General features: G+C 47.6%; 1 protein-coding gene across 3 annotated transcripts in view; it reads left to right on the top strand.

Moving 5' to 3' along the window:
• The window catches only part of TSPAN33 (tetraspanin 33), a 185,527-nt gene that overhangs the window by 99,080 nt on the left and 73,976 nt on the right, over nucleotides 1-12,471 (top strand). For all 3 annotated transcript variants that reach the window (XM_085653644.1, XM_085653645.1, XM_085653646.1), the window contains exon 4: nucleotides 5,980-6,054. In XM_085653644.1, coding sequence (XP_085509770.1) covers nucleotides 5,980-6,054 — 75 coding nt within the window. The remainder of the gene's footprint in view (nucleotides 1-5,979; nucleotides 6,055-12,471) is intronic.

The raw sequence follows: 12,471 nt of genomic DNA, 5'->3' as shown, positions 1-12,471 counted from the left end.
GCGTTTCAAAATGCACAGTGGTTAACGTTAGGTTTGTAACACAGATTAGTTTGTTTTGGGAATCAAAATGCAAATTTAAAAACAAGTGTAAAAAAATTAAAACTGTACATGTTAGCATGCATTGTACGTTTTTAGTCCCTGTGCCCTTTCCTCAATTACGCGTCCTCTTTCTGTAAATAGAAAAATCCTTGTGAGCCTCGTTCTCTTTCACCAACATTGTTTTCAAAGTTAGTGAAACACATTTTCAAGGCATCTCGATCTGCCGTATTTTTTCTGCCAACCTCACGCACATGGGCGTCCGCAGGGGGGGGCAAGGAGGGGCGCTTGCCACCCCTGGAGTGCCCCTCCTTGCCCCCCCCCCTGCAGACGCCCTTGCTTTTACAGACGCTGTTTGTCTGTAATTCTGGGCCCTGCAGGGAGCAGAGCTGTTTTCTGCCAGAGGCCTCAACTCCCTGACGCGGCGCCTCGCACTCCTCCTCGCAGCCCCTCCCGCCCATTGTCATTCTGTCTGTGGCTCATTATCACATACAGAATGACAATGGCCAGTTTGGGCTGCTAAGGCATACTTCCCACCCTGGAACCTCTATAGCCCTTAGCTTAAAAGGTATTCAAACGGTGGGGCGCGCCCCCCTGGGAGTCCATGGCTGCATTCCCAGGGGGGCGCGAATGCGTCTTCAACTAGTTGTTATTTTTCACAGTGTGCTAACAACCTGCTCTATGTCTAAGTGTGTGGCCGATCCAGCCGATCGTGACGAGGCTTGAAAAGCTCGCACTCCTGCACTCACAATACTGGTGTTTGAGCGCCGAAACTCATGAAGGAGGAGCAGCGCTATCTCCACTGCCGTCCTGCAATCTCGGAAGGCTGCATTACAATACCACAGTCGAGCCCCAGAGTCCCTGTGAAACACTGCCAGTCTCATCCCCAAGGTACCGGGAGTGGTATGGGCCCAGAGGGTGATTGTGGCACGTTCATAACCCTCGCACTGCGCCTACCCGGTATGACCTCAACCCCTGCTCCCCCCGCTGCACCCCCCCCTGGCGATCCCCAAAAACTTAGCCAACAAGAATGGTACAGTTGTGGTCGTTGTTGGCCGCAGTTTTATTCTGGTTACATACATCTGGCATGACATCGGTCGTATTGGGTTACTTGCGAACTGCCATCTCTTTGGACACAAAGCCGTGCCCCCATTCGTAGTTCGTTGTCCCTCCAGTTCGTAAAGTACCCGACCCACCAACCAGGTCTGTTGTTGTTCGTTAGTATTTCTCCTCTGGTCCAATTACCACTGGGACCACCCTTTGGTTGGTCACCCAAGCTTTTCTGCGTGTAGGGAGGGGTAGCTTCCTCTCCCCCCGGAGTTAGGCCCCAACTCGCTACCTTTTGTGCCCTGCCGACAGGCCGGGTCTGGGCCGCGAGCGCCGTCTCCGTTTGCTACCCCTCTTCCGTTGGCCAGGCCACATCACCCTGCCGTGCGGCATCCCAAGGTGAGCGGCCCTCCTCCTACACACCGCCCTGTCGGTGTGTCTCGTTAGCCAACCCTCGTACCGTTATTCCGCTACGCTCGTGTTGCTGTCCAGCACTGCGACATTGCTGTATCCTAGGTGTGGGTGGGTGGGATTTGCAGAGACAACGTTGGGGCGCCGCTCTCCCTGCTCCCCGAAGTTAGGAGCCCCTTGGGAGAGCGGCCCCTTATATCCCCCCATCTCTTCCTTCCCGCCGAACAGGCCTACCCCCCCATTGGGGGGTTTGCCTCATGTCTTGCCCCCCTATTGGCTGCGGGGGGGGGGGGTGTTAGCCGCGAGGCCAGCGCGTGGGCAGGAGGGGCTACCACCCGCCGTCTTTGGTCGCCAAGGGCGCCCAAAACCGGTTCCTTCCTGTCCCCCTTCGGCGCGGCGTGGGTTATGGCGCCGGCCCCTTAGCCTCTCCCCCCCCTTCGGGGAGGAACGGCGGGCCTCTGCAAATACAGCGGAAGACCTTGATTTTATGAGACGCAACACGAGCGGTCTTCACTGTATTGTGCAGCGCCTCATGTTCTGTGCTCTCTTCACCTGGATTGGGATTGGAAAGGTGAGCAGTAGGGGATGTGAAAGAACAGTAGTGTGTACGTGTGCGCTGTCCACGGGTTTCCCACCCTTCACACCACCAACTATGAAAGATAGATCAGTAAAAGGATGGATTGATGAGTGAAAGGGTGGATGATGGGCGAGTGAATGGGTGGATGGATGAGAGAAATGATGGATGGATTGATTAATTAATAGGTGAAAGGGTGAATGAATGGATGGATGGATGACTGGATGGATGGGTGAAAGACTGGATGAATGAGTGAAAGGGTGGCTTGGGTGAAAAGGTAAATGGCTGGATGGATGAGTGGTGGATGAGTGAGAGGATGGATCGGGTGAAAGGGTGGATGGGTGATGGATGGGTGATGGATGAGTGAAAGGATGGATTGGGTGAAAGGGTGGATGGTTGATGGATGGATAAGTGAAATGGTGGCTGGAGTGGTGAAAGGGTAAGTGGTTGGATGGAGGAGTGGATGGATGGGTGGACGAGTGGATGGATGAGTGAAAAGATGGCTTAGGTGAAAGGGTAAATGGTTGGATGGATGAGTGAATGGATGGATTGGTGGAAGAGTGGATGGATGAGTGAAAGGATGGATTGGGTGAAAGGGTGGATGGATGATGGATGGATTGGGTGAAAGGGTAAATGGATGAGTGAAATGATGGATGGACAAATAGACGTTGGATAGGTTTGCAAATGGTTGAAAAGGTTTGGATATGGATGGGAACACAATTGGAAGAACAGAATGAATGGTGAAAGACTGAATGGTAGATGAAAACACTAATAGATAACAGAAAGTACATTTGAAATGGTAGCTGTCAGGGGTTTGATGGAAGGATGAATGACTAGATCCCTGGACAATATACCCCTTCTGGGGAGGGTTATGATGACTTACTTTGCTTTCTTGGTGCCATAAGAGCTTTAGTTCAAAGTGGGAGGTATTTCAATTTTCTGGCTATTCCCTTGCCTATGTATTACTATTCTGTATTTGCTGTGTACTTATGTGTGGGATCCATACATCATACATACGACATTTTGAGTGACACCCAACTACTACTTAAATGTTACACTAGTAATTGTAAATGTTTGCATGCTTTGTTTTAGGTGTAAGGTTTTAGGGAGAGCCTCATAGTGCCATAAGCTGTGCTTGAGATGTATATTGTGTTTGTAACAATAGGCAAGGTGTCAAAAATAAACTATGTGATAGTGTATTGACAGTGCCTTCTTTAAGAAAGCTGCAGGGAAAAGCACCTTTGTGACTTCCATCAGCTAGTGCAACTCTCTGCGAAGCCCCCATAAGCAAAGTCAGATTCCATATTTTAAGTTCCACTTGCTGAAACACCCATAATGCGTTCCCTACAGTGGGTTCATCACAGCAATCCTCCCTTTAAATCACCTATGCTTGCCGCTTTACATCTCACAATGGCACTCAGGTAAGAGATGCTGGTAACAAAGTCTATCCGAGCAGATCTTCCTCAGCACTTCTCGCACCATACATGTCTGCTCAAGACCATGAGTTGTAAACAAAACATCAGACTGGCTAACCCAGTGCAGTAACCATATAAATAGATTATTATCATATGAAATACCTCAAAAAGACCTGCACAGTTGTTCAAAGCTGTGCGCATACCAAAAAACCGTGAAGTGCACGATTGCCTCAACTTGATATAAACTTATTTTGACTTGTATTTAAGTGGATGGAAACGTCAAGGAGGACAGTCCCCTCCGAATATGCAAATGTAGTGTAAGCTCGTAGTGTTCAGCTTTTGGGGTGCCAGGTGGTAACTTAAGGATTCAGGTTGGGTGTGTGTTTTAGGGTGCCAGGGAGTAATTTTAGGGTTCAGGGTGGGTTAGGGATTGGGGTGCCAGGGGGTTATTTTAGGGTTCCGGGTGGGTATGGGTTTTGGGGTGCCAGGGGGTAATTTTAGGGTTCCAGGCGGGTATGGGTGTTGGTGTGCCAGGGTGTAATTTTAGGGTGCAGTGTGGGGATGGGTTTTGGGGTGCCAGGGGATAATTTTAGGGTTCAGGGTGGGTATGGGTTTTGGGGTACCAGGGGGGTAATTTTAGGGTTCAGGGTGGGTATGGGTTTTGAGGGGCAGGGGTAATTTTAGGGTTCAGTGTGGGTATGGGTTTTGGGATGCAAGGGGGGGACATTTTAGGGTTCAGGGCAGGTATGGGTTTTGGAGTGCCAGGGGGGGGGTAATTTTAGGGTTCAGGGTGGGTATGGGTTTTGGGGTGCAAGGGGGGGACATTTTAGGGTTCAGGGCGGGTATGGGTTTTGGGGTGCCAGGGGGACAATTTTAGGGGTGAGGGCGGGTTTGGGTATGGGTTTTGGGGTGCCAGGGGGACAATTTTAGGGATCAGGGAATGTATGAGTTTTAAGAGGCCAGGGGGTAATTTTAGGGTTCATGTGTGCTCTAATTTTTGCCCAGTTTCAAATGCAGAATTCACTACTTTTTTTTTTCTCAGCTTGGCCTGAGCATTACCCGATCCTGATTGTCTGCCATTTTAGCCCCGCCCCTATTGATTAACATTAGCCACGCCCCTTCATTTGCCAGGTTAGCCCCCCCCCTGGAAAAATTTCTGCGGACGCCCATGCTCACGCAGGCCCAGGTCCTCACAAGCATAATAAAAGGACCACGAATCCCGTGCGCTCCCCACCTCGCCCCTGGCAGTATAATCCCATTCTGCGATTTTATGCACTTTTATCGGAAGATTTACAAAGCCTGAATTTTCCTTTCCTGGAGGTTTAATTTCCGGATACCCCCATTTGATCTTGCAGTGTTGGGTCAAGTTTATGCTGATTTTATGGGTGAGCGGCTGGAATCAATGACGGGGAGAGCTGAGGCCCGGCATGACTGATGAAACACCAGAACGCAGCTTGTCAGCGTGCTGCCTCTAATGGCCCCACAAGGGCATACCTGTTGTGGTTCAGCGGAGGTGCGTATCCTCGCAGCCCTCACACTGCAAGATGGATAGCACCAGCACACTGTACGTCAATGGAGAGCAAATCTTTACAGATGGGGAGGCAGGCTTGCATCCCCTGCAATAACGCGCAGGTTTCGTTTTTGGGGAAGGGCAAGTCAACAGCAGACAGCATTTATTCAATCTACCTTTCGGGAGTCGATTTTTGGTTGGACACGGAAATAAGGTTCATGAAATTAAGTAGACCCAACATTAGATGAAATGTAGAGTCTGCACAGCACACTACTAAATAATAATATTGTGCAATAACAGCAACGTTTAGGGCCAAGTTACAAAACAACGCATGTGACTTATGTGTTTAAGAAGCAGATTGTTTTGTTATTACTATATAAGCGGTGTTGGTAAATTGGGCGTGACAAAATTAACATGATGATAAAGTTACAAAACCTCAACCGGATAGAGAAAAAAAATACAATTATGGTGATATTCGCTTCTAAGCCAAGGGGATTTAAACAAGCACATGTCTGCCTTGAATAGTTGCAGCACGCAGTGAAACTAAAACCTGGGAGAGCGCGAGCGCGCGGTGGGAGCGTGTGAGGCAGAGAGGAGACGCCATGCGCGTGCACATCGCCTGTCCGTGCACGCACATGGTTTGTCTCCCTTCGCGCACCAAACCGACAACAATAGTCCTGCCAAGGCAATGCAGCGCATGCACTGCGTTCGCTAGGCGAGACCTAAAAATGGGGCGTAAATCCACTGCGCTGCATCTGATTTTAGCTTAGGGTTTATTTGTGTTTGTCATCCATGCACACTGACACAAAGCCTTTAAGCCATCCGCCACAAGCTGTGTATTCCAGCCCAGATCTGTAAGGTCAGAGGCGGGACCCTGCTCCAGTGTGTGTTTGCGTGTGTGTTTTCTGGTTATAGGCTGTGGCCACCCTGTTGGCCACAAGCTCATAGAAGTAAGGTATTTATGTGTTTCTTTGTCATCCCTGCAGTTCTCCGTCTGCCTGACCATTGTCTTCCTGCTGCAGCTGACGGCGGGAGTCCTGGGCTTTGTCTTCTCGGATAAGGTAACACCTGCAGCACTGATATTATTTTATTAAACAAAAAAATGTATGCTTAGAAAAGAACTGAATAATATAGAGACATCAGTCCGTATCCTCAGCAGTGTTCCCGTTCCTTCCTGTGTATGTTCACAATTATTATTCTAAGAATATGTCCTTTTGTGCTTGTCCGTCTCCTTCTCTTTCCTTGGCTGCATCATCGTCATCCTATATCTGGTCTCTCTTCTTCATCGTCTCTTGTCTTTTCTTTGTTCCACTTGTAGTCTCCTTCACTTTTCTCATGTCCCTTTCATCATCTGTCTACTTCCCTTTCAACATCTCAACTTTTCATTCCACATCTCTTCTTTCGCGTGCACATTTCTCTTCGTTGTTCCTCTCCTTTCTGCTTGTTTCTATCTGTTATATTTGATTTATTAGTACATTCAGACCGCCTACCTTCACAGTAATTGATTGTTTTAGAATCTCTCACGCAAACCGAAGAATTGACCTTTTTAGAGAATGGAATACTGATTCAAATTATTGACCTAATATTAGCCACTGCTTTTCAGCAGATCACAAAAAACTGGAAAGATGCCTCTAAACTCTCATATTTAGCTTGGTGGTATTCCGTTTGCCATAATCACAGACTTGACACAACTTTTGTATTTCCCATTTCTCTGAAGCATAAGAGGTTGCTTTTATGGTCTCCTGTTACAGAGTTTTTAGATAATAGTGCTAAAAGATCCTTTGCTCCAATACCACATATTCAAGAAGTTGCTCAACCTCCTTGATTTCTTAGTTTTTGTCATTTTGTTATTTATATTTCATATATTGTACTTTTATCTTCATTGTGCAATTATTATGCTTCATACCGGTTCTTAATTTTCTTTTTACCTTTTGCCCTTGTTTTGAACCCTCCATTCTTCCATGATTTTTTGTTTATCTGACATTTGCAATATGCTTTGTACTGTTCATCTTTGATGCTTTGATATGTGATATTCTCGTTTTATCTATTGTGACATACTTTTAATAAACTTATCCTTTGAAACTTAAGAGAATGGAATACTGGGTGTATGTGTGATCACAATTCCCCATGCCTCCTCACTCACAAATATCAATACTTTCCTACCACTTCAGTTGATGGAACAAATCTTCAGAACACACTGTTCTTCCTTAAGACAACACATCTGAGGTTTTCCTCCTGCCTTTGCTTATGGTATTGATAATCAGCTTGTACAGCTCTGTGTTTGTGCTAATTCGCCAAAGCTGAATTAAGCCGTTTGTTGCAGAGTCTGAGCCCGAAACATGACTGGCCCCACTTTCTGCTCTTTTATAAGTCATTCAACATTGGCTTCTGAAGTGGCCATACGTTTTTGTTTGCTGCTGAGGCAGATCTGTAGGATTTTGTTGCAGACAACCAGAGGAAGAGGCATCAAATGGGTGATCCGTTGTTTTCACAGCCCTTCTACGACCGTCCTCCAAATAAATTAATCTGTCCATTCTGGACAGTTAATCCTGACAATTGGGAAAGAGTACTCCCAGCCACAGGCCAATCAGAACTAGAAACTCTGAAGTGAGTTACATGCCTAACACCTGTCAACCTCCAAAATGCATACAGGACCCAAGACCACCGGTCCCCCAAACTGAGGTACCTTTTGGACCTGACTCTAAAGGACCCTAGTTCAGAGGTGCCATGAGGCCTGAACTGGCCACAAGCCCTCACCAATCCAAGGTTGGAATCCTCCATCGTCATTTTCCCATATATTCTATGTATTCCATATTCTATGATCTGCTTTTAACCTTTACATAGACCCCACTAGCAAATAAAAGCAACCAGTAGGGGTCCATAATTAATTTTAATCACTCTTTACCAATCTTGCAAGCTAGTCCTGTTAGTGTCGTCCAACATTGGAAGCATTCAATTTGCACTTTTGCACTTTTGCAACTTGATTGGTGATAAGAAGATCTCCATCAGACCCTGGGGTCTTTCTGAGGTCATCTGCTAGCAACATCTTTATGAGATGTTGTGTGGTTGGGCTTTTCCCTGTCTTCAATTTCCTTGAGGCACACATAGTCCTCATTTTTTGATATGTAGCATTGTCATATTTCGTTGGGAGAGGCCCCTCTGGCTTCTGCCCTTGAAGACATGACTAGTGTGGTGTGGTATATGCACCTTCCACCTCTAGTGGGGCCTACTAAACTCTCTTGAGTTGTAGAAAGGGTGTGCTAAGCCCTTGACACACAACTCTAAGTTCAGTAGAACTTACTGTATTCTAAACTTGATTTATATGAACCTATAGTGGTTTTCAGTTAGTCACTCAAAGAGATTATCTGGTAAAGCAATAGCAAGCTTGAATCCAACCGCTGCACACCAATGTGAGAAGTTGGCCTGACATATGCTGTCCACTAGTTATAGTGGGCACCTTGCACCAGTCCAAACAACCCTTATTGATGATAGGTTTAAAGACAACCTTTATTGAAAGCTATCCTAGTGGTAGCTATGGAGAGCAGCCTTCAGGCTAAGTCTTGAAGGAGTGTAAAGCAGCTTGGTTTACCAGATTATAACCACTTGAATCACTAAAGGAAAGGAGAACCACACAAGGTATGTGTGTGTGTGTGTATATATATATATATATATATATATATATATATATATATATATATATATATATGTGTGTATATATATATATGTATTTATTTGTAAACACTCTCTACTAATCCCTTTATGAGATTAGAGAGCCAGGCACACAATAATACAGTTCTAAAACGACATTAAATAGCACAATATACAATGGGCCCTAGGGGCGGACCAAACCATATATTACGAAAGTGGTATAAGAACCACGACTTGACTAGACGCAGTGCCTAGAGCACGTAGAATCGCTGGGACCCCAAAGAACCACCCAAGGTAGTGACAGGAGACCCAGGGGGACGTGTGCAGTTTGAGAACACAGCCGTGAGCCCCGTACTATTCTATGGGAAAGTCGTGGTTGGAAGTTTAGAAGTTAAGGACACTTAGGAGAGGACTTTGAGCAAACCCCTTTAGACTTAGGGGGTTCTAGGGCCAGCACCCACGGGAGCACCGTAGTACTCTAGTTACCTCACCCAGAGAAGCCGGGTGCATAGGTGTCAAATGGTGTCGGGAATCATCGTTGATTTCAATGGCGATCTGCTGCAAAGTGCTGCTGCCGGGAAGGAGAGAAGTGTCCAGTGTGATCCAAGCCTGGATCGAAGATCAGAAGAACCTGAAAGCAGAGGGGACAGAGTCCGGGTCACTTGCCAGTGACCCGGGGCATGACAGACGAATGCCCACCGATGTCGGGTGTTTCAGGTGCGAAGAGGTGAAGATGGACTCTGCAGCCACGATGACCAGGAGGCGTCGTCGATGACCAGGAGCTGGATTTGAGCTGTCCCACAAAGGATGTTGAGTGCTGCGGTATCGGTGCCCGGATTGGACCCAACAAGCCTTGGCAATAGCAACCCACGGAGGAAGAGGAAAGATGCTTCGGTGCGGACCAGCAAGGTCCTGGGGACTCCCCAAGCAGTGGAAAATCAGGGCACATCTGGAGCAACCAGGTAAGCCCCATTAGCAGTAAAGTTGCCTTCACAGGGACCCACCAATCGACGGACTAGGGATCGCAAAGGGACCTCAAGAGAAAACACAAAGGGCCAGCTCACGGAACACTCGTGTAGGCGAGCAATCTTCGGTGCAAATGCTACTTGTGGTCAGGGCTACAAGCAACCCAAAGCTCAGCTGTAGGAGTCGTTGGAAAGCTGATGCTTCTGCAAATGGTCGCGGTGTCCAAGGGTTCGGGTTGCACGGTCTTCCACAAGGGATACAGGCCTCAGAATTGCTGAGTGCACAGATCGACCTCCGAGACCATGGAAACCCACCTCCTGTGTAGCAAAATTCTTCGGAGTCCGGCGGGAGCTTCGGAGATGCAAACCGGACAGATGCGTCTTTGGTGCCTGCGAAGCAGGGGAGTAACTCCTTTTCTCCAAGGGAGATTCTTCAGTCATCTAGTTCAAGGTAGATCGTCGAAGTTCCAGGATTCAGTATCAGAGTTTCGTCCAGGTGTAATCTAAAGTCCTGTAGCCAGGGGTTCCTTTCTTATACCCAAGGAAGGGGGTGGACATACTCTAGGGACCCACCTATGGGAGGGTCAGGAAAGAGGGGTGGCTATACCCATTTCCTTTGTCCAGTTTTGCGCCAGAGCAGGGGCTGGTAGCCCCTGCAGCCAGTTTGAACTGGACTATGCTCAGGGACACCAAATGTGCCCCGAGTGCTGAACTTCAAAGCGCTCTTGGAGTGCTCCCACCCAGCCCCAATACACTAAAGCCTGTCTGGGAGGTGGTGACACTTTCCTGTGACAGGAAACCTATTGTCCAGGCCTCCCCTGCCGGAGTTTTGTCCAGCAGCAGGAGGGCAGACTCGTGTCTGTGGCTGGCAGCATCCATTTTGTGATGCCAGGGCTCTGTTAGCTGGTACCGTGTATACCGGTGCTGTCATGTCTCTCCCTCTAGAAGGGTGGGATCATACTCCTACACCAGTTACTGGTGTGGGGGTACGATTCCAAGGTGTTTGACACCAAACACGTCATGTTTCCGTGCAGCCATCCCAAAGTTAGCATTTACTGTTTGGTTATAATACACTTAAGAGTATATGGTTTGGCTGCATCACAAACGACCCCGGAATAAAGGTTCCAAAGGCTGCAGAGGGGCCCTGCTCATGCATGGGCACCCTCTCACATAAAACCCAGCACCCTGCCTTCAGAATTAGTAAGGCCTACCATAGGGGTGACTGATAGGTGCAATGATATTGAGAGATATAGTGAAACAATATCTCAGTAAGGGGTGCATGCACCACCTTACCCAGGCTGCAGTAGCAGTCCTGTGTTGTCATTTTGGAAGGCTTACCAGGGGTGGCATAATACATGCTGCAGCCCCTGGTAGGTCTCTGGAGGACCTATGCCCTGGGTACCTAGTATACCATATACTAGGGACTTATAAGGGTACCCCAGAATCCAATCTGGAGTGTACCTAAAGTACTGGGAATCATTTTAGAGAGGAAGCAGCTAGGCTGGGGTCCTGGTTAGCAGGGCCCCAGCCAGACTAAAGTCGAAAAACAGTGAAACATCAGCAAAAAGTGGGGGTAACTATAAGAAGCAGATCCTACTCTCCTACATTCCCTTCACCAGGATTCCAGCAAAGACCCTGATGAAGTGGTCAAACTTGCCTCTGTGATATATGATTTTAGGAAACACTTTCAGTGGCTTCTGATCCAAAATAACTACCCAAACTGCTCTGAGGGCCAAACTATGTGAGAGAGGTGTGGCGCAGCGGCCAGAGCAGCTGACTCCGGAGCGTGGGGCTCACAGTTCGATCCCCAGCACCGGTGGCAGCACAGCTCAGCATCATGTGACTCTAGACAATAGCTCACTTAATTTCACCGACGGCCCCCAGCGCCTGGATACCCATAGGGGTGATAAATTGCAGTTTACAAATCTGGCATTAATGTTTGTGTGTGTATATGTATGTGTGTGTGTGTGTATGTATATATGCGTGTGTATGTGTGTGTGTGTTTGTGTATGTGTGTGTCTATATATATATGTATATATGTGTTCACAAACGTTACATAAAACACACAGATATTGATGGGACAGCCCTTCACAAACATTAGTGTGTCTGAAGTAGGGTTTCATGAACATGACGGGTATACGTAAGTTAGATTTACCCTTAAATGTTTCCAGACATTTATCAACATAAGACGAAAGACAAGTGCTGCCCACAGAGAACACCTTTCACATCTTCTTCCTGCACGTCCTTTTTGTCAGGCAGTCTGGGTGGAACGCAAATATTTTCCCACCAGACTAGCCCATAGTGGGTTCACACGTGCCCCTGCAAAGAGGTTCCTTCTATCCCAGACTCCTCTCTGAAGAGGGACTTGTCTGGACCTTTGGAATTGAGATGCACTGCACATTAACAGGCAGCAGGGATTCAGCCAACTGCCCATCTTTATGTATACAACTGGAGCTGTTCAACAGCACACTGATCATTTTCTGGAATAAAAGTTGTGCAAACAGCTACAGAGGTGCATCCAGAGCATGGAGCCAGTGTTGATCCCAATTCCTCCTGGCTAGGACTCAGCCTGAGGCCCTGCTGGAGATCTGTTTGCCTGCCCCAAGCTTTCCGAGCGTGGAATCCCACAGTCAGCGCCAAAGGCATATTAATAGTCTGAGTGTGCAATAACCTTCACTATAGATGGAAGCAGGCATCCAAAGACTTGAGATCTACATCTACAGCTGTTCACAAACATCCCCAGATTCCTTGAGTACCACACTGCGAGAGCAAGGCAGGCAGCTCAAGATATCGAATGCTGCAAGTGCTTGTGAAACAGTTGTGACTCAGCCTGGTGAGCACATCACTCTTTGCGCCAGCTTTTAA

This window comes from Triturus cristatus, chromosome 4_1 (genome assembly GCF_964204655.1).
Source record: "Triturus cristatus chromosome 4_1, aTriCri1.1, whole genome shotgun sequence".
Taxonomy (NCBI): domain Eukaryota; kingdom Metazoa; phylum Chordata; class Amphibia; order Caudata; family Salamandridae; genus Triturus; species Triturus cristatus.
The sequence above is the reverse complement of the archived record's forward strand: the minus strand, read 5'-3'. Positions and strand labels throughout refer to the sequence as shown.